We start from the raw sequence: 27,686 nt of genomic DNA, 5'->3' as shown, positions 1-27,686 counted from the left end.
GCCTAGACAGAATATTAGGTGCTCTCCTCCAATTTATGGGTAGTCTTGGTTAGACAATATATGATGCCATGGACAAACATATCAGTTTTGGAGTGGGGAGCAGAATTGAAATGGTTGGCCCCTGTCACTGATGTGGATAGAGAGACCATGATCAGCAAAGCAATCACCAAGTCGGTGTCGAAAAGGACACAATGAATGCATCGGATTCAATAGCTAACTATGCAGATGCACAAAGTGAAGTGTTGCTTCACTTGAAAAGACAGTTTGGGGCCCAGAATGATGATGAGAGAAGAGATGTGGGCGGATGTGGCACTCCCTTCTGCTGCAGCGGAAGATGCCAAGGGAAGAGTAATAGGAATGGATAAGTGGATGAGGGAGTCTCGGAGGGAGCGGTCCCAATCTGTAATGATAATGATCATGGTTGCAATGAAACTAATAATGCCTTACCATTTGATTACACTTGGCTGCCAGCAGGGGCTGACACAGAGCAGGAGACAATATGTAAGATCTGCAATGGAGGCTTGCAGCCCTCATGGCACTGCTGAGAGAGCAAAATCTAGACATGGAAAAAGCCATAGCACTCTGTAGGGCTGCAGAAACAATAACATTGCAGTCAAAAGAGCTGTTAAGTAAAACTAGCTGTAACATGGATGCAGTGATCAAGAACAGAAATAAACCATTTAATTAAAAAGTGCACCAAAATAGAAAGAGAGGTGTGGCCAGTGAACAAAATTGAAAGGGACATTTGAAAGCCATGTTGTCGATGCGGTACACAACACCTACCAAAAAAGTGTCCAACATATGGTAAAACATGCAATATGTGCAACACAAGTAACCATTAAGCCCGTTGCTGTAGGAACCAAGTGCAACAAAGTAAGGTTCATGCAGTAGATGAAAGGGAGATAGAGGAATTCTATGTAGATGTGGCTGAAAACAAGAAAGAAAACAAAGACTGGACATTGAGATTAAAAGTAAATAACGTATACATTGGATACTGGAGCACAAATTAATATACTATCAGAGACTGATTTGAAGAAGATTAGACCCAGACCAAAGATGTATGGGACAAAAGTAAAGGTGATAGGATATTTAGGTACTGATGTACCAGTGCAAGGAGAATGCACAGTCAAAGTGAAACACAAGAACAAAGAGCATATGCTAGCATTCATCGTGGAACCAAAGGATGTACGGGCCATATTAGGTTTATCAGCCTGTGAGAAATGGAACCTGGTAAAAAGAGTCCTCGTTGTGGAAAGTGAAGGAGAGACAGTCTATGATGAACTCATGAAAGAGTACAATGACTTAATTCAGGATCTAGGCTGCCTTCCAGGAGAACACATGATAAGAGTGGATAAACATGTGCCATTGATAATATATCAATGGAGAAAAGTTCCATTTGCACTTCAAAAGCAAATAAAGCAGAATTGGACAGGTTGGAAAGCCTGAACATGATTCAGAAGATAGATGAGCCAATGGAGTGGGTGAGTTCACTTGTCATTGTGGACAAAAAGAATGGAAAGCTTAGAATTTGCTTGAATCCAAAAGATCTAAACAGAGAACACTTTAAGCTTCTGACACATGAAGGAATCATATCACAGTTTGCAAATGCAAAGTTTTTCAGCAAGTTAGATGCATCATCAGGATTTTGGCAGTTAAAATTGGATTAAGCATGTTCAATAGTCCTTTTGGCAGATACAGATTCCTAAGGTGACCATTCCGAATTGCCTCAGCTCCTAAAGTGTATCACAAAACTATCCAGATGGTCTATGAGCACCTGGATGGAGTTGATACCTCATTGGATGACATCATAGTATGGGGAACCACGAGAATGGAGCACGATGAGTGACTAAGGAATGTGCTGGAAACAACAAGGAAAGCAAACTTGAAGCTGAATAGAGAAAAATGCCAGCTAGGGGTGACAGACCTAAGATTTGGAGAAGATATTATTGGCAGTGAGGGCATCAGACCAGATCCCAGAAAGGTGTCCGCCATTGGGAACATGCCAAGGCCACAATGCAAAAAGGACATACAGAGGTTTAATGAAATAGTTAACTATATGTGTAAATTCACATCCAACCTCTTAGAAAAGATAGCTCCATTGAGAAGACTAACAGAAAAGATCATTGAATTGGAATGGAATCAAGAGCATCACCTAACACTTATCTAGATTGAACTCCATCTGCCACTTTTCTGCCCAACTTTGCATTGTCTTGTAATCTTTGACAACCTTCAACACTATCCACAACTCCTCCAACCTTTGTATCATTCATCCTTCCACGTCTTCATCTATATAAATATCATAAAGGGCACGGGCCTCAGAACAGATCTTTGCGGAATTCCACTAGTCACAGACATCCAGGCAGAATACTTTTCTTCCACTACTACCCACTGCTTTCTACATACAAGCCAACTTTTTTTAATCCACACAGACAAGGATTTATGGACCCCATGCCTCATGACTTTCTGAACAAGTCTCTCATGGGGGACCTTGACAAATGCCTTACTAAAATCCATATAGTCCACATCTACTGCCCTATCCTCATCAATTTCCTTTGTTGCCTTCTCAAAAAACTCAATTACGCTCTAGAGGTATGACCTTCCCTTTACAAAGCCACGCTGACTATCCTTGTGCAGACTGTACTTCTCTAAATGCTCAAAGATCAGCTCCTTAAGAATTCTCTCCAATAGTTTTCACACCACTGTCATCACACCTTTGTCATCATCAGTCTATAATTCCCAGGATTCTCCTATTAATTTTTTTAAACAAGGGGACCACATTTGCATTCACCAGTGCTCCGGTACCTCACCTGTGGCCAAAGAGGACTCAAAGATCATAGCCACTCCCCCCAGCTATCTCTTCTCACAGTAACCTGGGGTATATCGCATCCGTCCCCGGGAACACCAATCTTAATATTTTTTTAAAAATCCAACACTTTCTCTTGTTTGATATCAAGAATATCCAGCACACAAGCATGTTTTATTCTGAACTCACCATGATCCAGCTCCTTTTCTCTTGTGAATATTGAAGCAAAATATTCATTTAGGACCTCCCCAACCTCCAAGCACATGTCACCTCCTTTATCCTTTAGCAGCCCCACCTTAATTCTCATCATCCTTCTGTTTTTCACATATGCATAGAACGCCTTGAGGTTCTCTTTAATCCTACTTGCTATGGCTTTCTCATGCCCCCTTCAAGCTCTCCAATGTCCTATCTTAAGTCCCTTCCTGGCTAACATTTACTTCTCATGAGCCTTTCCTGTTTCCTATATCTAATATATGCTTCTTTCTTCCTCTTGACTAGCTACCTCATTGGCTCCATTGTTCCCTTTTCCTACCATCTTTTCACTGTCCCAGTGGGACAACCCTTTCCTGAACCCAGTACAAGTGGTCCTAGTACTTGCTCCACATTAGTTCTGTACTTTAACCTTTGAACATCTGTTTCCAATTTACTCTCACTGATTCCTGCTTCATATCATTGTAATTAGCCCTTCCCCAATTAAACACATCCCCATTTTGTCTGCTTTTATCCTTATACATAGCTATGCTGAAGCTCAGAGAGTTGTGGTCACACTCACCAAAATATTCTCCCACCAAGAGGCCTCCACCTGACCAGGTTCATTATCTAGTGGTGGGATCATAGCAGATATGGAGGCTGGTGGGGTGATAGGTGGGAGTCATCTACTTCATCCAATGATCCCATTGTGGCCTTCTCTACATTGGAGAGATTGGATGCAGACTGGGAGATCACTTTGCTGAGCACCTTCACTCTGTCCTCTCAGAGGCCAACTATTTCAATTCTGCGCCCCACTCCTATGCTGACATGCTGATATGTCTGTCCATAGCCACAGACTAAACCAAGATGACCCTGTAAATTAGAGGAACACCACCTAATTTTCCTTCTGGGAATTCTCCAACTGGATGGTATTAGCATTGGCTTCTCAGGTTTCTGCTAGCCTACTCCCTGTTTTCCCTCTCTTCCTATTCCTTCTTGTTATCTTTCTTCCAGCCCTCTCCATTCACAGAGCCATCCCCACTCTCCCTCTTTGCTGGTGCCCCCTCCCTCCCTTCTCCACCTATTATCTCTTGCCTGTGGGACTGTGAACTCCATCTGCCCCCCTTCACCACCATTTTGTTCAGCCACCTGCCTATATTTTTGTCATACCTCGATGCAGGGCTCAAGCCTGAAACATTGGTTTTGCATCTTTATCTTTGATACAGAAAGAACACTGTATGACCTGCTGTGTTTCTCCAGAATTGTGTTTTTACTTCAGTAACAGTGTCTGAAGACATTCATGTTTTATTCCTGAAGACTGTTTCATTATCTGAAGATTATGGATACTAGAAATTTGAATCATCTTCTCCACCCCTCACTGAGACTGGCTAGAGGGAAATGGAAGCGTAAGGGATGTACTAGGCAATTAAATTACAATTAATGATGGACTACATCTTTCCTGTTACTGATGGTTCACAGAACTGCATAGATATACTTACTGTATCTTGTCTGATAGATCAATTCAGAGCCTTCCCCATCTAACATGATGATAGAAATAAAAAATAAAACACTGTTCAGGAAGTATCTGTAAAGAGTATAACAGAGTGAATGTTTCAGGTGGAGGTCCTTTTATCAGAAGTGAAAAAACTTAGAAATCAAATATGTTTTAAGTCGTCTATGAGAATGATGGCTGGAGAGTCAAAGACAATGTCTGCAGCAGGCTAGAGACTGAATATCACGAGTGGTGGTTGCGCTGGCAGAGGGAGGATAATGAAGGATTGATAATCCAAATGATCTGACTGGAGGATATGTATATAAAATAAAAACAGGATGAGAGGTGAAAAAGAAAATGAAACAAATTAGGGAAGTGGAAAACAAAAGACTGTAGGTACCTGTATCAGAAATCAGCTGTGAAACATAAAATGCTGAAAATAGTCTACATATGCATCCACATTTGAGGAGACAGAAGTTGGGTTAATGTCACAGACTGATGACCTTTCATGGGAAGTTGCCAGTTCTGATAAAATTGGAAAGGCTATTGATCTGAAATTGTTGAGTGAAAGGTGGTGCTGAGTAACACAATGGAAATGTACTCAATATGAAAACCCTCTAGAGCTATATAATGCAAGAAGGAAAACATCAGTTTCTTCTTGCATACAAAAGTGCAAAGTATAAATGCACTGAAATGCTTGATTCTTTCAGCTACACTAGTTCGGGGAGGGGGAACGTCAAGAGCCAGATAGCTATTGGAAAAATGTTCTTGAACCTAGAGAGCTGGTCTTCAGGCTTCTTTACCTTCTATTTGAAGGTAGCAGTGAGTTGAGACTATGATCATGGTTTTTGGGATTCTTTATGATGTTGACTGCCTTCTTGAGGCAGCATCTCACATAGATGATTTAAATGGACGGGAGTTTAGTGCCCATGATAGACTTGGCGAGATTTCCCACTTTCTGCAGTCTTCTGCATTCCTGACCACCCAAGTTTCCAAATCAGACCAGTTGTTTTCCATGTGAAACTTTCTACAATGCACTTGTGGAAAACTGATGGAGTATTTGATTACCTGCCAAATCTCTTCAGACTCTTAGAAAGTAGAGGTGATGGTGTGCCTTCTTCTTGGTTCCCTTGAGAAATAGCTTCAATATGTGGATTCTTGAAGCAACAAACCCTCTCCACCATTGTCCTGTCAATGAAGGCAGCTGTATAATTCCTTGCTCATCTCTTTCTAAAGTTCACAAGCTGACAGTAAGAATTGACACCTCATAACTCGTTGATTGATTCATTCATTCATACCAGGAACTATAAGACCATAAGACCACAATTCATCACCCAAACTATTTTTGAGAAACAACTTGATATTTACAATCTTTATAAAAATGAAAACCTCTATGATTATTGTATTACTTTTGCTATTTTCTTATTTCGTCTGTTCTTTTTCACTCTTTATTACTTATGCTGCTGGTGTTGGGTAAACCACTCTAGCCTGTCTGCTTTTAGTTCATTATTACCTCAAATCCCCACCCAAACAATTCTAATTACTGATTTCCATGCCAAATGCTGTCATCCTTCATTTTCAGTAATCCCTTCAGTGCATTTTCCCTGTCCTTCCTTGACATTAAATAGCCCTAAATAATTAATGCTAACTAAATTTCAGCATATACCACACAACAGCAATTGTTATTAGGTTGAATTGATGCTTCCTGATTTGCACTATTAGTTAATCAGTTTTATTGAAAATATTTCATAATATTCAGGTTCAGCAACTTTAATTTTAGATTTTTAACATTTCCTTGAATTGATATTGATTATTATTGCACTTTATTAACTACTCTGACCATTTTGTTTCACTTTATTTGTTACACATTACCTCAACATTGCTGTATATCATTTATCTTTTCAATCTTTCCTTCACTTGATCCTTCTCACTCCTCTATTTTTGTTTAGAGCTATATGTGCAGCCTAGTGATCTGATTTGCTATGGCACGCATTTTAAAATGGAGTTCTCTCTAAGTTGTGGTGCCCATGACATAAAATTTTTTCAATGCACAATACTTTCTGAGCCACAAAATTAACTATCTAATCTGTTCAAATCAAGGTCGGTTTTCACAAGGTTCTTGTAATAAGGCCAAGACTATTATCAATTAACTATACTAGCCGGAATGGTTGAGATTCTCATAAGATCTACAGCATTATTATTGAGAGAATGACTTGAAGTTTAACCAATGAAGTTTGAAGTTCTGGTAGGAGAATAATGATAATGAAACCTCTATGTGCAGTCATACCTTATTTGTCTTAGCTAAGTTAATAAATGCAATTTTATTTTGTTTACTTTTGGTGCTCATTTCTTCACATACATGGAATCCTTTTCTGTTTTGGAAGGAAGATGATATTGTTTCTGGATGGTTACATGCCAGATGGCTTTTTCCAGAAATGTTGGATACAAAACTCTGGGATTTTGTGCTTTTGCAAGTTAAATATAGTTTTCCCATAGTTCAAGTTTATTTTTATATTATCAAAATAAGTAATGGAACACAATATGTTTCAATAATTCTTCTGTAAAAAATACAAAGTGATCTATATAATATGTATTACAAAGAAGCTTGAGAATTTTAGGGAAAACATTAATTGGTTTTGAACTGTAACTTTATTCTTGACTGGATTTTCTTTTTCAAGATAATATTCTATTGGAAGTGCAGATTCTAGCTTTCAACTGTTAGTTAACCCCTTTCAAACTTATAAGACAAACACAAAGATATTATAAAACAAATAAAAATAGCTAATTGACTTGTGCTTCATAGAACATATTTCAAGTTTCAATTAAATAAGCATATAGGTTTAAATGAATTCACATGATATTTGTGCTATAAATATTGATTTTCTATTTACAGAAAGAAGTGTTGTCGAGGTTATAAGTTTGTCCTTGGCCAATGTATCCCAGAAGGTAAGAATGTTAACAACTTTTTGAAGAAGAAATTAAAATAAAATGGCAATGCTGGAAATCTGAAATACAAATAGAAAATGCAGGAATCAATCATTAGGTCAGTCAGTATTTATGGAAAGAGAAACAGAGTGAATGTTTCAACAAGGATTGAAAACAAGTCAGTTGTATGTTTCAGAGAAGATTTAGAAGTAAGGAACAGGAAAAGGAAATATAATTGAAAGGGTGAAACCAGCATTGCAATGGCGAAAACTTACAGAGATCTTCCAGATGATTGGTTAAAGGGAGCAATTAAGGAGAAAATGAAATATTATATATAGCAGCAGGTATGATAGCAATGTGTAAGATGCATTTAGAGAGACACATGAACAGACAGAGAATAGAGGGATATGACTGTGAGCAAGCAGATGGGATTAATTATTGTCAGCACAGATGTGGTAGGCTAAAGGGCCACTCCTGTGCTTTATTGTTTTATAAACAATCTATGAAATAAGAAACCTTGTTTTTTGAGGGATCTGGTTCAGAAGAAGAGAGAGGTATATAGCAGGTGTGGACAACACAGAGCAAATGAGGAGTATAAAAAATGCAAGAAAAATCTCAAGAAACAAATCAGTAAGGCTAAAAAAAGACATGAAGTTGCTTTGGCTGACAATACGAGGGAAAATTCTAAAGGTCTCTCCAGGTATATTAACAGCAAAAGGTTAGTAAGGGATAAAATTGGTCCCATGAAGATCAGAGTGTATGGAGCCAAAGGAGATGAGGGAGATCTTAATTTCTTTGCATCTGTGTTCATTTAGGAAATGGGTACAGAGTGGTGGGAATAAGGAAAACAAGCAATGAGATCTTGGAACCTATACAGATGAAAGAGTAGGATGTGCTTGCTATCTTCAGGCATATAGGGCTGGATAAATCCCCAGGGCCTGACAAGTTATTCCCTCAGATCTTGAGGGAGAATAGTGTAAAAATTGCACAGTCTCTGACAGAAATATATAAAATGTCCTTAGTTATGGGTGTGGTGCCAGAGAATTGGAGGTTGTTTAAAAAAGGCTCTAAAAGTAACCCTGGAAATTATAGGCCGGTGAGCCTGACATCAGTAGTAGGTAAATTATGGGAAGGTGTCCTAAAAAATCAGATATACAATTATTTGGATGGCCAGAAATTGATTGGGGATAGTCAACATAGGTCGTATTTAACCATTCTTGTAGAGTTTTTCTAGGACGTTACCAGGAAAGTTGTCTACGTGGACATTAGTAAGACCCTCGAACAGGACCACATAGGAGAATATTCAGGAAGTTTCAGATACTAGGTATTCATGGTGAAGTGGATTAGACAATGGCTGGATGGGAGAAGCCAGAGAGTAGTGGTGGAAGATTGATTCTCAGATTGGAGGCCTGTGACTAGTGGGGTGCCACAGGGATTGGAATATGTCATCTATATCAATGATCTGGATAATAATGTGGTAAATTGAAGTTTGCATATGACCTCCCCCTCCTTGCTGCTATACCCTCCCTCGTTTCTCCACCTATCATCTCCTGCCTTTGCCATCCCCCACCCCACCCCCCCCCCACCGTTTTATCCCTTACTCTTTTGTTCTAACACCTGCCAGCATTTTCTCATACTTTGATGAAGGGCTCAAGTGTGAAACATCTTTATGTATCTTTACCTTTGCTACATAAAGGACACTGTTTGACCTGCTGAGCTACTCTAGCACTTTGTATGTTTAATTCAAGCATGGTATCTAGAGATTTTTGTGATTTACCTATGATTGAAGGTGTTGTGGGTAGCAAAAAAAAGGACCAGTTGGAACATAATCAAATTCAATTACAACAACCCACCAGCTATCCCCCTGACCAAAGAGTGTCACTGTGTTTCTGATGGAGCAGGGTGCGGTGGGAGCTGTTCTCCAGTGTCAGAGGGAGTGTAGAGAAAGATAATTGTCTGGTCACTGACTCGCATACCTGGTTTCTCCGGCTTGATTGGCAAATGTGAGCACTCTTACCATCAATATCTGCGAGAAGGTAATGCAAGACCCCTCTCTTGGCTTTCGCATCCTGCGCCTTGGCCTCATTGGGCACTCCCTAAGAAAAAATCCCAGATGTCCATCACCCTGGTATCCTGTGGTGAGGCAGTGGGCATATATCCAGAGTGTACCTGGAACACCCTGTTTTTCTGGGCTGCTATTTCAAGTCAAGTCACCTTGATTTATCATTCATACCATGTTCGCATGGTAAAGATGAGATAGCGTTTCTCTAAGTCCACAGAACATATTTACATAAATATAAATTAGAAAAGAAATTCAACACATTAAAATATTAAAATATTAAGGCATATACAGTAAAAGTCCACAGTACATTTTCCACATATGTTCTGTAAATTCGGGAGCTTGATGGCTTTGGGAGAAAAACTGTTGCCCAATCTGGACGTAACAAATTGAGTGCTACAGTATCTCCTAATAGATGGCAGAAGGGAGAACAGTTTACATGAGGGGTGTGTAGTCCTTCACAATATTTATTGCCTTTTGTCTGCATCAAGTATTGCAGATGTCCTTCATGATAGGAAGAGAGACCACAATGATCATTTGATACCAGGATGCCATTCCTGCTTGTATTCTCTTTAAACGGGTGTCACAAGTGCCTAAGTTGGATTCCTGTAATGATAGCCAGGAGGAGTTGAGACTGAAAGTTAGCCAATTTGTATTTTAATGGGAGGGCTGGGTTGATGTATCATTAGGCGCTTTCAAGCTGCCTTGTAAAATGAAGTTAACCGGACAATTTGCCCGGTTAGCGCCCCACTCACAAGGCAGCTTGAAAGGATCTGATCCGGTTAGCGAGCTCCAAAATCAACCAGGTCCCATGCGCTACCTCAGAGGTAGTCAGGGAATCCAATTAAACTTACCTAGGTCACATCCACCAGTGGCTTAGTGGCTTGAAAACAAAAAATGGCAGACCCAATTATTCCTTTGACATCAGCGGTTACACGCTCGCGTCACAGGGGAACCCCTGCTGAATTGTCTGCCATGATCGGAGTGGGGGGGAAGAGAGGGGTCACTGCCATTGGGGGGGGGTGTGCCACAATTGGGGGGAGTGAGTTAACTGACATGGTGGGGGAGCTCACTGCTTGCGGGGAGATGCCACAATCCAAGGGGGCAGAGGGGTCACCGTGATCCATTGGGGCAGAGAGTGGGAGAGCATGATTGATGGTGGGGGGGGGGGTGTGACTGACAGCAGGTGAGGGGGACGGGGAGACTGACCACTGATAGTTTGCGTGATGCGTCACCTACCATGTCATCATGGGGGCAGGATCCCCCTTAATTCACTGTGTTGGCAATTAACTGGTTCAATTACCCCAGCTTGAAAGATGCTGGAAGCATCTTTAGCCTACTAATCGCACCTGGTTCCCTGGAGGGCTATCCAGGTGCTGCAGCATAAAAACTCCTATTGTCAAGTGAAACAAAATATTTATTACTATTGTTTGATCAATGGCACTCTACTGATAAAGTCTAACTTTGAATCTGTGGCACTACTTATATTTCAATTTCCTGAGTGTGCTTAAAGGCATCATTACTACAGCTCAGGGTGATCAGAAAGGAGAAAAAAAAAACAACACAAAAGGTCCATTACAAAGTCTGTGTCCGTAATGCGAATAACAATAGATGCAATCGAATGTCCAATGCTGAGGGTTGGATTTCCATGGCAATAGCTCTTGCCCATCCTGCTGAGAGTTCTTTGCATAATAAGTGACAAGTGTTTGTTGCTGGTATCGTGTCTGAAATCAGTAATGGGATCGCAGCAGTCTGTTTCGATGAGCATTTTGTAGACCCTGACATTGAGAAGAGGAACAACTTGAAGGTTTGTCTTCTCCTGTGTATGGGGTGGGGGTGTTGGGAGATTTCAAAAGATAGATTAGTCAGGGCCCACCTCCAGTTGGGGAGGACCCGAGGGGAAGCTGGTCCAGGTCGGAGTGGGCAGCAGACAGGAAGCTCCACCCCCATGGGCTTCCCCCACCCCCGCAATGCTCTCTCCAGAGAGTATACATGTCTCTGTGAGTCACTGGCAGGGTGATGTCACTGAACTTCCCCTCAGCCCTGCAAACTTGAATGACTGCACCCCACTCTGTGCACTCCGATCTCTCCAGGAGCATAATGTTTTCCCAGATGTTTTTTGTGGTCTTCAGCCCCATGAGGGGCAAGACGGCCCCTCTAAGGTATGGATGTACCCACCTAAATAGCCCACCAGTCACCTTCATCCTCCCTGGGCGGTGGTGCCATCTGACATTCCCATAGATAACCATGATCGGAAACAGAGCAGTTGGAAAGGGAAATAATAAACATAGAAAAAAAATTAGCAATAAAGGAAGATACAACCAAAAGAAGAGAATTGGCGGATAAAAAAATAAAATATGAAACATTACAAACATATAAGGTGGAGAAGAATATAATGAAGACAAAACAGAAATATTATGAACTAGGTGAAAAAACACACAAAATCTTAGCATGGCAGCTTAAGACAGAGCAAACTAAGAAAATGGTATTGGCAACAAGGAAAAAAGACAAACAAATTACATATAATCCAAAAGAAATTAAGGAAAACTTCAGAGAATTCTATGAACAATTATACCGAACTGAAAACGAAGGGAAAGAAGGGAAAATAGATGAATTTTTGACTAAAATTGAACTACCAAAACTACAAATAGAGGAACAAAATAAATTAACAGAACCATTTGGAACAGTAGAAATACAAGAGATAATAAAAAATTTACCAAATAATAAGACACCAGGAGAGGATGGACTCCCAATAGAATTCTGCAAAACATTTAAAGATCTAATAATACCGCCCCTCCTGGATGTAATCAACCAGATTGATGAGACACAAAACTTACCAGATTCATGTAAAACAGCAATAATTACAGTGATACTAAAACAAGGGAAAGATCCACTCTCACCAGCGTCATATAGACCAATATCGCTGCTAAACACAGATTATAAGATAATAGCTAAACTATTAGCAAACAGATTAGCAGAACAGGTACCGAAAATGGTAAATTTAGACCAAACTGGATTTATCAAAAAAAGACGCACAACAGACAATATTTGTAAATTTATTAACTTAATTCATGCAGTAGAAGGAAATAAAGCACCGGCAGTAGCAGTTGCTTTAGACGCAGAGAAGGCCTTCGACAGAGTAGAATGGAATTACTTGTTCAAAGTATTGCAAAAATTCAGTTTACCGGAGAAGTATATTAATTGGATAAAGCATTATATGAGGGACCGTTAGCGAAAGTGACAGTAAATGGACATGTATCAAAGCAATTTAACTTAAGCAGGTCAACGCGGCAGGGATGCCCACTATCACCATTATTGTTTGCGCTAGCTATAGAACCACTAGCAGAATTGATAAGAATAGATAATAATATAAAAGGAATAAAAATAAAAGACAGGGAATATAAAATCAGTCTATTTGCGGATGATGTGATAGTGTACTTAACAGAACCAGAACTATCAATAAAAGAACTATATAAGAAATTGAAGGAATATGGAGAAGTGTCGGGATACAAGATAAACGTAAATAAAAGTGAAGCAATGCCTATGAATAACGCGGATTTCTAAAAATTTAAGGAGGAATCCCCATTCAGATGGCAAATGCAGGCAATAAGATACCTAGGTGTGCAAATAAACAAAAATCTAGGCCAATTATATAAACTCAATTACAATCCACTAATGAAAAAATTACAGGACGATTTAGAGCATTGGAAAGAGCTACCACTAACACTGATAGGAAGGATAAACTGTATTAAAATGAACATTTTTCCAAGGATACTATACTTATTTCAGGCATTGCCAATACAACTGACAGAAAAATTCTTCAAAGAGTTAAAGAAAATAATAAGGAGATTTTTATGGAGAGGGGGGAAACCGAGGATAGCACTAGATAAATTAACAGAATGGTATAAACAAGGAGGCTTACAATTGCCAAACTTCAAAAATTATTATAGAGCCGCACAATTAAGGTACCTATCAGATTTTTATCAAACAAGGGAAAAACCAGACTGGACGAGACTAGAATTAGATAAAATAGGGGAAAAGATACCTGAACACATATTATATAAATGGGACGAAAAATTGGTACAACATAGAACTTCTCCAGTATTACACCATCTCCTCAATATATGGAAGAAGATTCATGTAGAAAGAAATAAAATAAATTATCAAATACCAAAACTAATATTGACGCAAAATAAGCTACTCCCTTTTACAATAGACAACCTTTCCTTTAGAAAATGGGAAAAAAAAGGGATTAAAAGAATAGAAAATTGTTTTTCAGGAAGTAGATTCTTAACCTTTGAACAAATGAGAGATAAGTACAATATAACTGGAGATACAGCGCTGGCATATTACCAACTGAGATCCTACTTGAAAGATAAATTAGGAAGCAATTTGAGTTTACCAGAGGGAAGTAACCTTGAATATGTGATTACAGATACAATGTTAATCAAAAGATTTATAACAAATATGTATATCAAACTGCAAGAAAAGGAGAATGAGGAAACAAATGGTAAAACTAAACAAAAATGGGAACAAGATTTAAATATAAAGATAAAAAAGGAAACATGGGAGAAATTATGTTCTGGAACGATGAGAAATACAATAAATACGAGGCTGCGTATGATACAATATAATTGGTTACACAGACTATACATTACACCGCAAAAGTTAAATAAATGGGACCCAACAGTATCTGATAGATGTTTTCGATGTAAAAAAGAAAGGGGAACAACAATTCATGCAATCTGGACATGTGAGAGAGTAGAAAAATTTTGGGATGATCTCAATCAGATATTACATAAAATAACAGAAAACAATATACCAAAGAATCCGAGATCTTTCTCCTAAGTAACATAAAAAATAAAGAATTTGGAATTGACTTGGAAGATGCACAAAAAAGATTTGTCAAGATAGCCCTAGCCGTAGCAAAAAAATGTATTATGTCAACCTGGAAATTGGAAGATAATTTGAAAATACAACAATGGTATATAGAAATGAATAAATGTATTCCATTAGAAAAAATAACATATAGTTTAAGAAATAATATTGAAATATTCGAACAAGTATGGGAGCCTTACATTAAATACAATAGCGAAAACCTACCGGGAACAAACATTACCTAAGTTGATGGAAGGAGAAGAAAAGAAAAGAATGGACTCAGTAGAATTTCTGGTGTATTTTTGTTGAATGACAACATTGTCTGACTGAATTAATGCAACCTAGATTGTATACCTAAAATGGATGGGGGGGGGGGGGTGGGGGGGTGGCTTGGGAGGAGGGAGGGGGGGGGAGAAAAAATCACTGTAAATGTGTGGAAAAGAAAAAGTGTATATCATGGCTATTGTGATTTATGGTGTGAAAAATAAAAAAATTTATATACAGAAAAAAAAAAGATAACCATGATCAGTGCCCACTACCTAACAACTCACGTCCCAATACCAATGGTGTGCCACTGCAGCTGGCCAGGTCGGCCCTGTTCTAGGAGGGCAGGGAACCTGGCCCAGACTGCAGTCATCACCCGTTCCCACAAGGTGGTGCTATCACTGACCCTTTCTGGCGGTACCCGCAAGACAAGGCATTGGCAATCATCTGTTGGTCGGACAAACCGCTCATGGTAGTTGTTTTTCAATGAGAAAGATGGGAATTGGAAACCCTCTCATCTCCTAACTGAAGCAGCAGCATGGCTAAGTGTAGCCTAACTGCTGATGGTATCAGTTCCCTTATCCAGTTAACTCCTTGGCAGAGTAATCCCAGGACTCTAGTTTCACAGTGACCTCAATCATGCCAACCTAAGGACCCCCCATTTTCAGGTACCTACCCATTATGGAGGGTTCACAGGGTGCTCTTGTGGCAGTCCAGTGACTGCTTGGTCACTGGTCAGGCTCAGGCATGCAGGGAGGAAGAAGTGTGTTATGCGACTCAGTTTCCTATCACCATCCATCCACACATACCCAACCCCCAAACGCATGTCAATCTCCTCTCCCCGCTGGACAATGGCTTGGACTTTTCCTGAGTCAAGCTGCGAGTCAGATCAGTGAACTGCTTGCTGCTGCTGTGTTTCAATCAGCTTGGAAGATGCCTCCATGATTTTAATTTCTATGTTGGTCACTTGCCCTTGGGGAATGTGCACTGCCATTTGCCCTTCACAACAGTCATGTTGCAGGGATTCTATCTCCCTATCTTTTTGGGTGTCCTGACTACTTAACTCGGTCATGATACCTATATAGGGATATCAGTAACTACAGGGCGCTGTTACAACTCCTCCCCCTGCCCCAGCCTTGGAAAACCCTAGTAACTCCAGGTGAGAGACCACATGGTGCCCTATCTTCACTCCATGGGGTCCAATTTGTTAACCCAATCGACTGGCATGGTGTGGCTTCCCAGCCATGCTGCCAAATGGCTGAACCCCTGATGGTCATCAGTCCACTCAGAGATTTTATAATCCGAACCCGGGATCCCTTCCATATCTGTGGGTTGCCTCCTGCTGCCCTAGTTGGTGAGCAGGTATACAGTCACGTATGTACTCAATATCACACCCACACATACACTTGCTAATACAATCTCCCACATTGTTAGTACGATCTTCCACTTTCACATGGTTAAGACTCCACGTGCGTCCAGCTGAAACTCTTTTGAACCCTGCTCACAGTGCCAATTGACTTTTTGGGAAGAGAATCAGATTCAGCGGGTTCACCGAGAGACAAGTCTAGACAATCACATAACTCTTATTAACACACAGGAAATGAACAGGGGAGGATGTTAAATGATACTCGATCACTATTTAACTTAAGTCTTTCTTTCTTCTTCTCTTTGGCTTGGCTTCGCAGATGAAGATTTATGGAGGGGGTAAAAGTCCACGTCAGCTGCAGGCTCGTTTGTGGCTGACAAGTCCGATGCGGGACAGGCAGACACGGTTGCAGCGGTTGCAGGGGAAAATTGATTGGTTGAGGTTGGGTGTTGGGTTTTTCCTCCTTTGCCTTTTGTCAGTGAGGTGGGCTCTGCGGTCTTCTTCAAAGGAGGTTGCTGCCCGCCAAACTGTGAGGTGCCAAGATGCACGGTTTGAGGCGATATCAGCCCACTGGCGGTGGTCAATGTGGCAGGCACCAAGAGATTTCTTTAGGCAGTCCTTGTACCTCTTCTTTGGTGCACCTCTGTCACGGTGGCCAGTGGAGAGCTCGCCATATAACACGATCTTGGGAAGGCGATGGTCCTCCATTCTGGAGACATGATTCACATCAGACTTTGGTTGGACTCCGGCTATGGTAGATCTATACTTGACCTGCTCACAAACTACAAACAGGAGCTCTTTCCTGGTTCCCCATACTAACAGGGGTGTGGCTCTCTGCAAGTATTGAATACTATGGCTCAGCTTTAGGGTAGTGCACACCTTACCTGTGACACTTCCAGCAATGTCCACAATAATGACCTTGCTTGGAGCAGTATCCAGGGTTTGGACCATGGGTCAGAGAAAAAAAAATGTTCTGTGGGTTGATGCTATATACTGTGCTAATCTGTTCTTCAACCCTGTAATGGAGGATTTAGACCAGCTTATGCAAGAAGGGATGCAGTTGCATCTGAAGACATAATCTAAATTCCACCATGAGGCCCAGGATGTCTATGAATTAGTAGACACATCTAAATTCCACCATGACGCCCAGAGATGCATATTGTCTTTTGTTGCTCGCAGACTGACAGGAGATTTTGAAGATAATTAAATCATTTATTCAAAGAGATAAGCTATGAGTAAACAATTTTTTGGGTAATATAAGCCATGGTCCCACTGCTGAAGTGGAGACTCTGAGGGATGGAAATGTCTCTCAGCAAGAAGAAGAACTTCTAGAATCCAGCTAACGTCCCAGTCGGGGGAGGTGGAGAAGCTGCTACCGGTGCCCCGACAACCTACTACAAGCGTGCAGTCATTGCCTCGCTTCGGCAGTTGGGACCAGTCCAGGCATTGATAAGTATAATTGGGAAGGGCTTGCATATTGTAGTTTGAAATCAGCTTTTGAATTTGTAATAAACATTTGTATAAACTGAACTGCTCTCGGTGTGGGTGACTATTTTCTTTCGGTAGCTCAAACACTGTGACCAATCTAAAACGAACAGTGAGAGGTACAAGTTTACCCAGGAAAATTGGTGCTACGAGCAGGGTTGTCTCGAGATGTTTTGCCGAAAGAAAGAGGTGAGCCCTGAGCAGTTCTTGATTCCGGGATGGACTTCCAAAGACGATGGGTTTGGCATGTTGGCCATTACCCTGTCTTTGTTGGGACCACCCCTTAGTTTGGATGAGAAGTTAGATCCATCAAGTGCACCTCTGGGAGAGCGGGTTGCCACTCTCCTTCGAGAAAGTAAATTTCCTGTTAAAAAGGGGACGCTGACGGACAGCTTTTGGCTGCTGGCCACAGCCTTACGCCACTTCGTTCAGCGTGAAGTCAGTTCAGCGAGAAGTAGAATCTCAGCACAAGAGAGAGCAACTAGAGGAGGAGCTAGAAGCCCTGCGACAACGCTGTTCCATGATGAACGTGATTGTTTGCACCAGTCAGGACCGAGCCAAAGAATGGGTGAATGAGCATGTTCAAACAATCTGCCGTAATATTAAACTCTGGCAGCAGCTCTGTGCAGATAAAGAAAGGCATGGAGTAGAACCCGATCCACATCGTATTCATGCCATGATAAGGAATGGCGACGATCCTGAAGTAATTGATGATTGGGATGGGAATATCTGGAATGATGACCATGGTAATAATGCAGATACTCCTCAGCATGTGCCTAACATACTGCCCTCTCCACCTGCTGTTCACGCCCACCCTGTAAGACAGCAGATTTTCCAAACAGACAGAGAGGGAGAGGGGTGGAATGTAACTGATGAGATTGAAGAGGAAGATGATCCCATGATCTCAGTAGAGGACCCAGAGGAAGGTACCCAAACCCCTGCTTATGCTCAATGGCCCACCCCCTCTATGGGATGGCCTAGGCCTCATCCCATCCACTGGGCAAAGGACCCTGTGGGCCAAAGTGGGAGCAGAGGTCAAGAGCAGTCAATGTTACGTGACTTCTCTATAAAAGAGCTGGCTGCCATTGGAGATCGATTTAGGCAAAAGGCGGGAGAGACTCTGGCAGCCTGGCTCCTGTGTGCTTGGGAGCAAGGAGGGGGTAATGTATATTTAACCCCTGAGGAATTGTTGGGATTAGGAACATTGACTACTGATATCTGGGTCACTGCTGAGCTGCGGGGTAGAGGAAGAGAGATGGATTATTTACTTGCCACTCTAGGGGATGCCCTGCTACGAGTATACCCATCACCAGTAGATTGGGATTTACATTTGCAGAACAATTGGGGCACCCCAGAGGAGGGTATAGCAGTAATTTGTCAGCAGGCCCCGGCCTCTGCCTTGTATGCAGGGCGTTTGAGGCTGTGGGTACATGGGGGGAGCCCTGATGAAGAGATATTCACAGCCGGAATGCATACCCGATTGGTTCATTCCGCCCAACCCACTGTACGGGGACTGGTTCTGTCCGTAACTAGTCCATTAATTGGGCACCCTGTGTCTGAGGTGGTGCACGCCTTATCTGGGTTTTGAGAATTAAAGTTGGGAGGTAAAATCCACTCACGTACAACCCAGGTTAAATCAGACAAGCAGGATGAAAAGAGAGCGGCTGCTGGTAATAACGGACCGACAAGAAAGGACCTTTTTCTAACCTTGTTAAAGTTAGGCGTACCTAAAAGTGATATTGATGGGAAACCTACCATGGTCCTTTATGCCCTTTATAAGAGGAAGGCAGGGGAACATCATCCCCAGCTGTTGAGTCATCCTGGCCCAGCTGTGACTTCTGCTCCCACTGCAGCTCCCACTGAGCCAGCTTCTCTTGCTCCAGTTACCCGTGATGAGATACAACAGATGGTTAAAAAGGGTCTTATGGATAATAGTAGCATGTGGTCCTGGAAGCCCCTGAACCCTACTAAGGCATGAGGGTGCGGTCAAGGTTCCCGTGTCTACTCCATTGAGATACGACGGATACATGGGGACCCGCGGCCCTACATACCATTAACAATCCATTGGGATGGGGGTAATGACCGCCAATATTTGGCCTTGGTCGACATCGGTGCGGAGCACTCAATGATTCCTGGTAACCCCGACCTCTGGACTGGACCGACATTTTGAATAGAGGGGATGGGAGGAGCGATCACCCTGGCGAAGGAAATAAAAGTCCGCGCCATGGTGGGTGATGGCCCTTCCCCTATATGGTTACATGCCCTGGTGGCTGCCACTGACGAGTGTATCCTGGGTATCAATATGTTGGCTGGTACAGCCCTTAATACTAGCCAAGGGAGATTTGCATTTGGAATTCGGACTATTACAAAAAGACTAGTGGTGGGTCGGGGTAAGTGGGATCCTGTGATGGTGCCTCCCCCCCCCCCCCCCCAAAACCAGTATGCATTCCACAATATTGCCTCCCTGGAGGGCAAGAAGAGATTACTGCCACCATCGATGCTTTGCAAGAAGAAGGGGTAGTGAGGCCCGCAACGTCACCCTTTAATAGCCCTGTTTGGCCAGTCCAGAAGCCAGATGGCTCCTGGAGAATGACAGTTGACTATCATTTTTTGAACAAACATTCCCCACCACTTGCTTCGGCAGTTCCGTACATTGTTACCCTTATTGAAAATATTGCTGCTGGGAACTCAAGAACATGGTATGCTGTCATTGATCTTGCTAATGCCTTCTTCAGTATTCTTATAGATGAGGTCTCACAGGATCAGTTCGCCTTTACCTGGAAGGGGCGCCAATATACCTTCACCCACCTCCTTCAGGGCTATGTACATTCTCCCACTATTTGCCACAGCCTAATTGCCCGTGATTTGGAGGCGGTGCCAGTATCGCCTTCTCTCTCAATTCACCATTATATTGATGATGTGATGATCCAAGGCACCACGGAAGAGATGGTACAGGAAGGTATGGAGAATGTTCAAAATACCCTGATGCAAAGAGGGTGGGCCATTAAATCCGCCAAGGTACAGGGCCCGTCCCAGACGGTTATCTTCCTTGGAATTCAGTGGCATGCTGGAGAACAGGTGGTTCCTGATAAAAGTTTGCAATAAGATCACAGTCTTGGCCACTCCTACTAGTAAAAAAGAGACCCAGCATTTCCTAGGGTTATTGGGATACTGGCGACACCATATTCCTCACTTGGCGTTGCTTTTACATCCTTTATACAAGATTACCCGAAAGAAAGCAGACTTTTTATGGGGTGACGATCAGGAAAGGGCATTCCAGTCTGCCAAGCAGGCTATTCTTCAGGCCCTGCCCATTTCTCCCTGCATCCCAAATACCCACTACGAACTACAGGTCTCCGTTACTGATGATGTGGCCTGCTGGAGCCTCTGGCAGAAACAAGAGGGTCGCCGAGTCCCGCTGGGATTCTGGTCACGTACCATGCCCGAGGCTGCCACTCATTATTCTGCTTTTGAACAACAGTTACTGGCCTGTTACTGGGCCCTGCTGGAGATGGAAAGAATGACAGGCGATGCAGATGTCCAGTTGCGACCTGCACTTCCAATAATGAACTGGGTCCTGGCTAATGACGCTAATCTAAAGATCGGGTGGGCTCAGCAGTCTTCTATTGTTAAATGGAAGTGGTATATTCAGAGTCGTGCGACCAAAGGGCCTGACGGGGTGGGCCGCATACACGAACAGGTGGCTGATCTTCCATCTCATCATGAGGACATTGAACCCGCCTTGCCCCCTCCCTTACCCCCTTCACCAGTTCAGTGGGGTAAACCATATGATTTGCTCACTCCTGTAGAACAAGAGGATGCCTGGTTTACTGATGGTACCAGCCGGTGGGTGCAAGGAAAGCAGAAGTGGAAGGCGGTGGCTTATCATCCCTGGTCAGGAACTCAGTTATTGGAGTTAAAGGCGGTCACTTTGCCACTAGACCCCAATGATCACCCTCTTCGCTTGTTTACTGATTCCTGGGGTGTGGCTAATGGACTAGTGGTATGGATGCCTGATTGGCAAAAGAATGACTGGCTGGTACATGACCGCCCAGTATGGGGAAAACAGTTGTGGCAGCTGTTGTGGGATGCTTCCCATCATCGTGAGATAACCGTATATCACGTTGATGCCCATACCAATGCGACAATGAACATGGCTCAACATAATGCAGTAGGTGATCAGCTTGCCACTATCAGCCGCGCCAGTACCGTCCCCCCAGCTCGATGGGCACACAAACAGAGTGACCATTTGGGGGAGAAGGGATCAGCTATGTGGGCCTGTACACATGCCTTACCCGTCCATCAGGATGATGTCTGCATGGTATGCGTACATGCCCAGCATGCCAGCTTGTGAAGTCCCGCACTGTTCCTCCTGGTCCGAATGGCCAAATAAGAAGGGGAGCTCGCTCAGCTGCAGTCTGGCAAATTGATTACATAGGCCCTATGCCAGACTGTATGGGTAAACATTACGTACTAGTAATGATTGACACCTTTTCGGGCCTGGTTTTTGCTTTTCACACCAAGACAGCTGACCAAGCTTGCACTATCCAAGGACTAAACCATTTAATTTTCATTATGATGTACCAGAGGAAATTCAGTCTGACAATGGCTTGCACATCTCCGAGAAGACAATCTGTGATTGGGCAGCTGACAACAGTATCTTATGGGTCCACCATATTCCTTTTTACGCCACGCTGCCGGGTTAGTTGAACGAATGAACGGCTTACTGAAGGAACAAATTCATTTGTTAACACCACTGGGGACCCTGAAGGAGTGGTGCCATGTGCTTCAGCAGGCAGTTGACAATTTGAATCATCACCCTTTAAAGGGAGGTACACCTTTCCACTGACTTCTTCATGCTTCTGAACTATAGCCTATTCCAGAGGAAAAACAGTCATTGCCCCCCCTTTCCCTAGCTAGAGAATGCCAGACAAAAGGTATGGGTGACACCACCAGGTAGTGGCTCTCCTGTCAAAGGGGAAATAGTGACACCTGCCCAGGGTAGCACTCGGTGGGTAGCTATTGAGGGACAGGTTGGTTTAGTTTGTTTAAATACTGAATGCTTACGGCATCGTGAGTGACATGTGTCAGGCTTCTTTGTTCCAGGTCCTCCATCTTGCGCTCCTGCTGATCTGGCTTAACAGCTGCTTTGATGCCACCAATTGGATTTGTAATGTCGAGGTCGTTCTGAGGGAGTTTTACGTGGAGGACATGGCCCGATGTATCTACTAATATATATGATATTGTCTAGCACTTTTAAAAATCTGTTCGTGAGCTTCAGTGTCTGGGTATTGTGGCCCACAAGGATAGTTTGAGCCTTGGTTGGAATCCTTTTTCATGGTTAACTGGTACATTTGGGGGATTGGGCCACACTATTCTCAATTGGTTGCTCGTATTATTGCTTATTTTTGTGTTTATTATAGTTTTAGTTTCTCATTTTCGCTCCTTCTGTACTCAAATGCTTGTAAGGACTCGTAAGTGACAGGCTGCGACCAAGGGGTGGAATGTAATGGAGGATTTAGACCAGCTTATGCAAGAAGGGATGCAGTTGCATCAGAAGATATAATCTAAATTCCTCCATGGGGCCCAGGGATGCAGTTGACTAGGAAGACATAATCTAATTTACATCATGAGGCCCAGGATGCATATGAATTAGTAGACACATCTAAATTCCACCATGAGGCCCAGAGATGCAGTTGTCTTTTGTTGGTTGCAGACTGTCAGGAGACCTTGAAGATAATTAAATCATTTATTCAAAGAGATAAGCTATGAGTAAACAATTTTTGAGTAATATAAGCCATGGCCCCACTGCTGAAGTTTGAGACTCTCTGAGAGGTGGCAATATCTCTCAGCAAGAAGAAGAACTTCGAGAGTCCAGCTAACGTCCCAGTCGGGGGAGGTGGAGAAGCTGCTATCGGCGCCCCGACAACCTACTACAAGTGTGCAGTCATTGCCTCACTTCAGCAGTTAGGACCAGTCCAGGCGTTGATAAGTATAATTGGGAAGGGCTTGCATATTGTAGTTTGAAATCAGCTTTTGAATTTGTAATAAACATTTGTATAAACTGAACTGCATTCGGTGTGGGTGTCTATTTTCTTTCGGTAGCTCAAACACTGTGACCAATCTAAAACGAACAAAGTGAGAGATACAAGTTTACCCAGGACAAACCCTAATTGATTTAAATTAGCCAATGGCAAGGTATGCACTAATGGGTGGCTGGAGTCCAACCTTGATTGATGTGACTTCCAAATACGTTTCAAATGGGGAGGATATGTGAACACATGCAATTCACACATTCCAGACAGGCCATATTTCCTCCAATGGGTTAAGAGTGAAAGGGGATAAGTTTAGGGAGAACATGAGGGGAAACTTCTGCACACTGAGAGTGGTGGGAGTGTGGAATGAGCTGCTGTTACGAGTCCAGAGGACCCCAGAACCCAGCAGCAATAGATAATCACCATGACAAATGGTTACTTAAACAAAAGTTGCTTTTAATTATCTTTAAACTTGCAAATAGAATCACACTATAACTTAACTATCCTAACTTAACCCCCTTCTAATTCTAAGTGCACGTGTATGTAATGTGTGTGTAAGTTCAGAAAGGTTCTTTGGTTCACAGTCCAATGTCACTTCTCATTCCTCCAATTTCACTGGTTGCAGGCAATTCTTATAACGTGCACAGAATTTATTATTTATAAAGATCACCAGGCTTTGGTGCTTGAAAGGTAAATGGTTACTGCTCAGGAAGGTTCTTGTCAGTTTTCAGAGAGAAATTTATTGTTCACTGGACACCCACAACTGATCCCTTTTTAATCAGCCACTTTAGTGTCTTGCTGAAGAAATTTGCCCCCTCAGGGTTCTCCAGATGATAACCTCTTTCTTTCAGGTCACCACAGAGTTCCTTTTAGTTTCTCTTATTTAAAGTGAAACATTAGGCAGTCAGTCCTCTCCTCTTGCATGAACCACAAGGGCTTTGACCAGGTTGAACTAAGCACTCAGAACCCATCTTCCAAATGGGTTCCAGTTTGTCCTGTTCCAGTCCCAGCTTCTACTGCTGACTGTAAAACTGCAGAACTGATCTCTCTCTCTCTCTCTCTCTCTCTCTCTCTCTCTCTCTCTCTCTCTCTCCCTCTCTCTCTCACTCTCACTCAGAGAAAAAGCCTGTTTGACTCTCTCTCTCTCTCTGCTTGCAAAACCACATGACTCTCCTAGAACAGCAAGTTCCCCTCCAGACAATCTGCGTCTCTATTAGTGAAGTCTCTTGGGCACTCGCAAAAGCTTTTGCAAAGGCTCTGGAGCCAATATATCTAGCATTAGCAGAGCTTCAGTATTTTAAATAAGATCTGTTTTAAAGTGTTTGTATGTGACCTACACTAAAAAACCTGCCCCAATTTATCTCCCAAAAACATATCTATATTCAATATAATCTGTAACACTGCCATTTGAGGTGGTAAATGCAGGCTCAATTTTAACATTTAAGAAGAGTTTGGACAGGTACATAAGTGGGAGAGGTATGGAGGGCTATGGACTGGCAAATCAATGGGACTAGGCAATAGAAAATGGTTTGGGACAGATTAGATGGGCCAAAGAAGCCTGATTCCATCCTGTTGTACTTTATGGTTCTATGGTCATCTGTATCAATAAGCTGGATGATAATGTAGTAAATTGGGTCAGCAAGTTTGCAGATAACACTAAGTTTGGAGGCATGAAGAACGTTTTCAAAGCTTGCAGAGGGATCTGGACCGACTTGAAAGATGGGCTGAAAAATGACAGATGGAATTCAATGCAGACAAGGGTGAAGTGTTGCATTTTGGATGGAAAAACCAAGAAAGGACATATACAGTAAATAGAAGGGTTCTGAGGAGTGGAGTAGAACAAAGGGATGTGTTAATACAGATACATATTTCCATGAAAGTATTGTTACAGTTAGATAGGATTGTAAAGAGAGATTTTGGCATATTGACCTTCATAAATCAATGTATTGAGTATAGGAGTTGGGATGTCAAGATAACATTTTATAAGACATTAGTGAGGTTAAATTTGGAATATTGTGAGCAGATTTGGTCACTTAACTACAGTACGATAAAAGAGTGCTGAGAAGATTTATGTAAATGTGGCCCAGACTTCAGGAACTGAGTTACAAGGAAATGTTAAACTGATTGGGACTTTATTCCCTGGAGCATAGAAGAAAGGGGGGAGATTTGATAGAGATATTTCAAATTATGAAGGGTAAAGATGGAGTAAATGTAGGTAGACTTTTTCAACTGAGGATAGGTAAAAGGGGAAACGTTTAGGGGGAACATAAGGTGGAATGTCTTCACACAAGAGTGATAAAAGTATGGAATGAGCTGCCAGCTGAAGTGAGAGAGGTGTGGAGGGCTATGGACTGGGTGCAGGTCAGTGGGACTAGGCAGAAAAATGGTTTGGTGCAGATTTGAAGATCAAAGAGGCCTGTTTCTGTGCTGTAATGTTCGATAGTTTTTAGGGCAGTTAGAGACTAAGTATACAAACTATGGAACAAGTAAAGGTGTAAAATGCAGGATTGAAAGCTGCAGACAGTGAGACACAAGGAAGCCTGAACTGATTCTGTCAAGCAAATATGACCATTTCACAAAGCAGTCAACTGATCTTTATTTAGTTTCTCCTGTGTAGAGAAGATCACATTGTGAACTTCACATACAGTCCAGTGGATTTGAAGTAGTGCAAGTGATTTTCTGCCTGATTTAGAAGGTCTTTTTTTGGTCTCTACCTGGTGAGAAGTGGAAGCTATAAAAGGAGAAGTGTGCCCTCTCCTGTAGTTGCATGGAAAAGTAGTCCAGTAACAAGTGGTGGAAAAATGGACCAGGGAGCCACAAAAGGAACACATTGCTGCATTGAAAGGGAGAGGAATATGTGTCTAATGGTAGAAACTGGTGGAAATTGCAAAGGATATTCCACTGAATGTGGGGACTTGAGGGGTGGCGGTGAGGATGAGATGTTCTTTTAACCATGTTATTTTGTTGGCTGTACTAGTTGAGCTTTTGGTCTATGGTGATTTCCATTATATTGATGAGGGGAACTTGCTGCAGGAAATAGAATATAATGTCAAAGGTAGAAGATTGGATTCTCTTTATTTGGAGAAAGTTCATGGCCTGACACTTCTGAAATGAAAATGTTACTTGTATCACTTCATACACTGGAGTAAATCTGTTGAATTCCACTTCTGAAATGTATTTAAATCACTGCTTTTAATGCTGCCACATAGGATATTTTCTCTCCTTTGGAACTTAAATCAGATTTCCATGCCTGATCAAACCTTGAAACCAAGTGAGAGATCACCTCCTTTGATATCACAATGTGTATAGGACATCAAGATGTCAAAGCAAGATCAAACTATATCTGAAGCTTCAATCAAATAAATTTTGTGCTAACAGGTAGTTCTCAATGAGTATTTAATACTCATTGACAGGATAGGCCTTTTCCTGAAGAGTACTTAATGCACCCAGACAATCAATTTGCGCTATTCAAAGTCAAAGAGGTTGTCCATTCACTTGGAAGGTTGTAAATCCGTTTTAGAAATCCTAACCTTTTTCTTCATTATTTGAAAACAGTGGAAGGTACTGGAAGTGAAGTTAAAGATCAGTAGAGGAATAAACCAATCCATGGGGAGACCATTATAAACTTGCTGGAAGCATTTTGATTGACTACTGTTAGTGGGCAGAAAGAAAACAACATTTGAAGGAAATGAGGCATGAGGCATTGGAGTAAGAGATCATAAAGGAAAATAACTGTGACAAATGTTATTATAACTCCATTACAAAAATAAAGATTTTCACTCTCATATTAATTTTCATGGTTAATTTGCATTTTTTATTTACTTCTATCAGTTTTCAGTCCTTATAAGGACAAAGATTTGTTGAAAAAGGAGAAAATTAGTTCCTCAGGAGTAAAACTCTAATTCTTTAACTTGTTGAAGGACTCAAGCCAGAAACATTGGTTATGTGTCTCTATCTTTGCTACGTACAGTGTTCGACCTGCTGACATTCTCCAACTTCAATCATAGTGTCTGCAGACTCTCATGTTTTACTCCTAACTCTTCAAATCTCTTCAAGGGATGCCTACCCTAAAGTTCTCCAGTGGGATTCTCTCTCTCACTGCTCCCCATCTGTAATCCCTGCTGCTCTCAAGCTCTGCGACCATGTACTCACCCAGACTTACCTTGGTGAAGGGCTGAAGCCTGAAATGT

General features: G+C 42.0%; 1 protein-coding gene across 1 annotated transcript in view; it reads left to right on the top strand.

Moving 5' to 3' along the window:
* The window catches only part of ccbe1 (collagen and calcium binding EGF domains 1), a 410,340-nt gene that overhangs the window by 328,536 nt on the left and 54,118 nt on the right, over positions 1-27,686 (top strand). The window contains exon 3 of the mRNA XM_069924029.1: positions 7,378-7,430. Coding sequence (XP_069780130.1) covers positions 7,378-7,430 — 53 coding nt within the window. The remainder of the gene's footprint in view (positions 1-7,377; positions 7,431-27,686) is intronic.

The sequence above is a fragment of the Narcine bancroftii genome, chromosome 3 (genome assembly GCF_036971445.1).
Source record: "Narcine bancroftii isolate sNarBan1 chromosome 3, sNarBan1.hap1, whole genome shotgun sequence".
NCBI classification, from domain to species: domain Eukaryota; kingdom Metazoa; phylum Chordata; class Chondrichthyes; order Torpediniformes; family Narcinidae; genus Narcine; species Narcine bancroftii.
The sequence above is the reverse complement of the archived record's forward strand: the minus strand, read 5'-3'. Positions and strand labels throughout refer to the sequence as shown.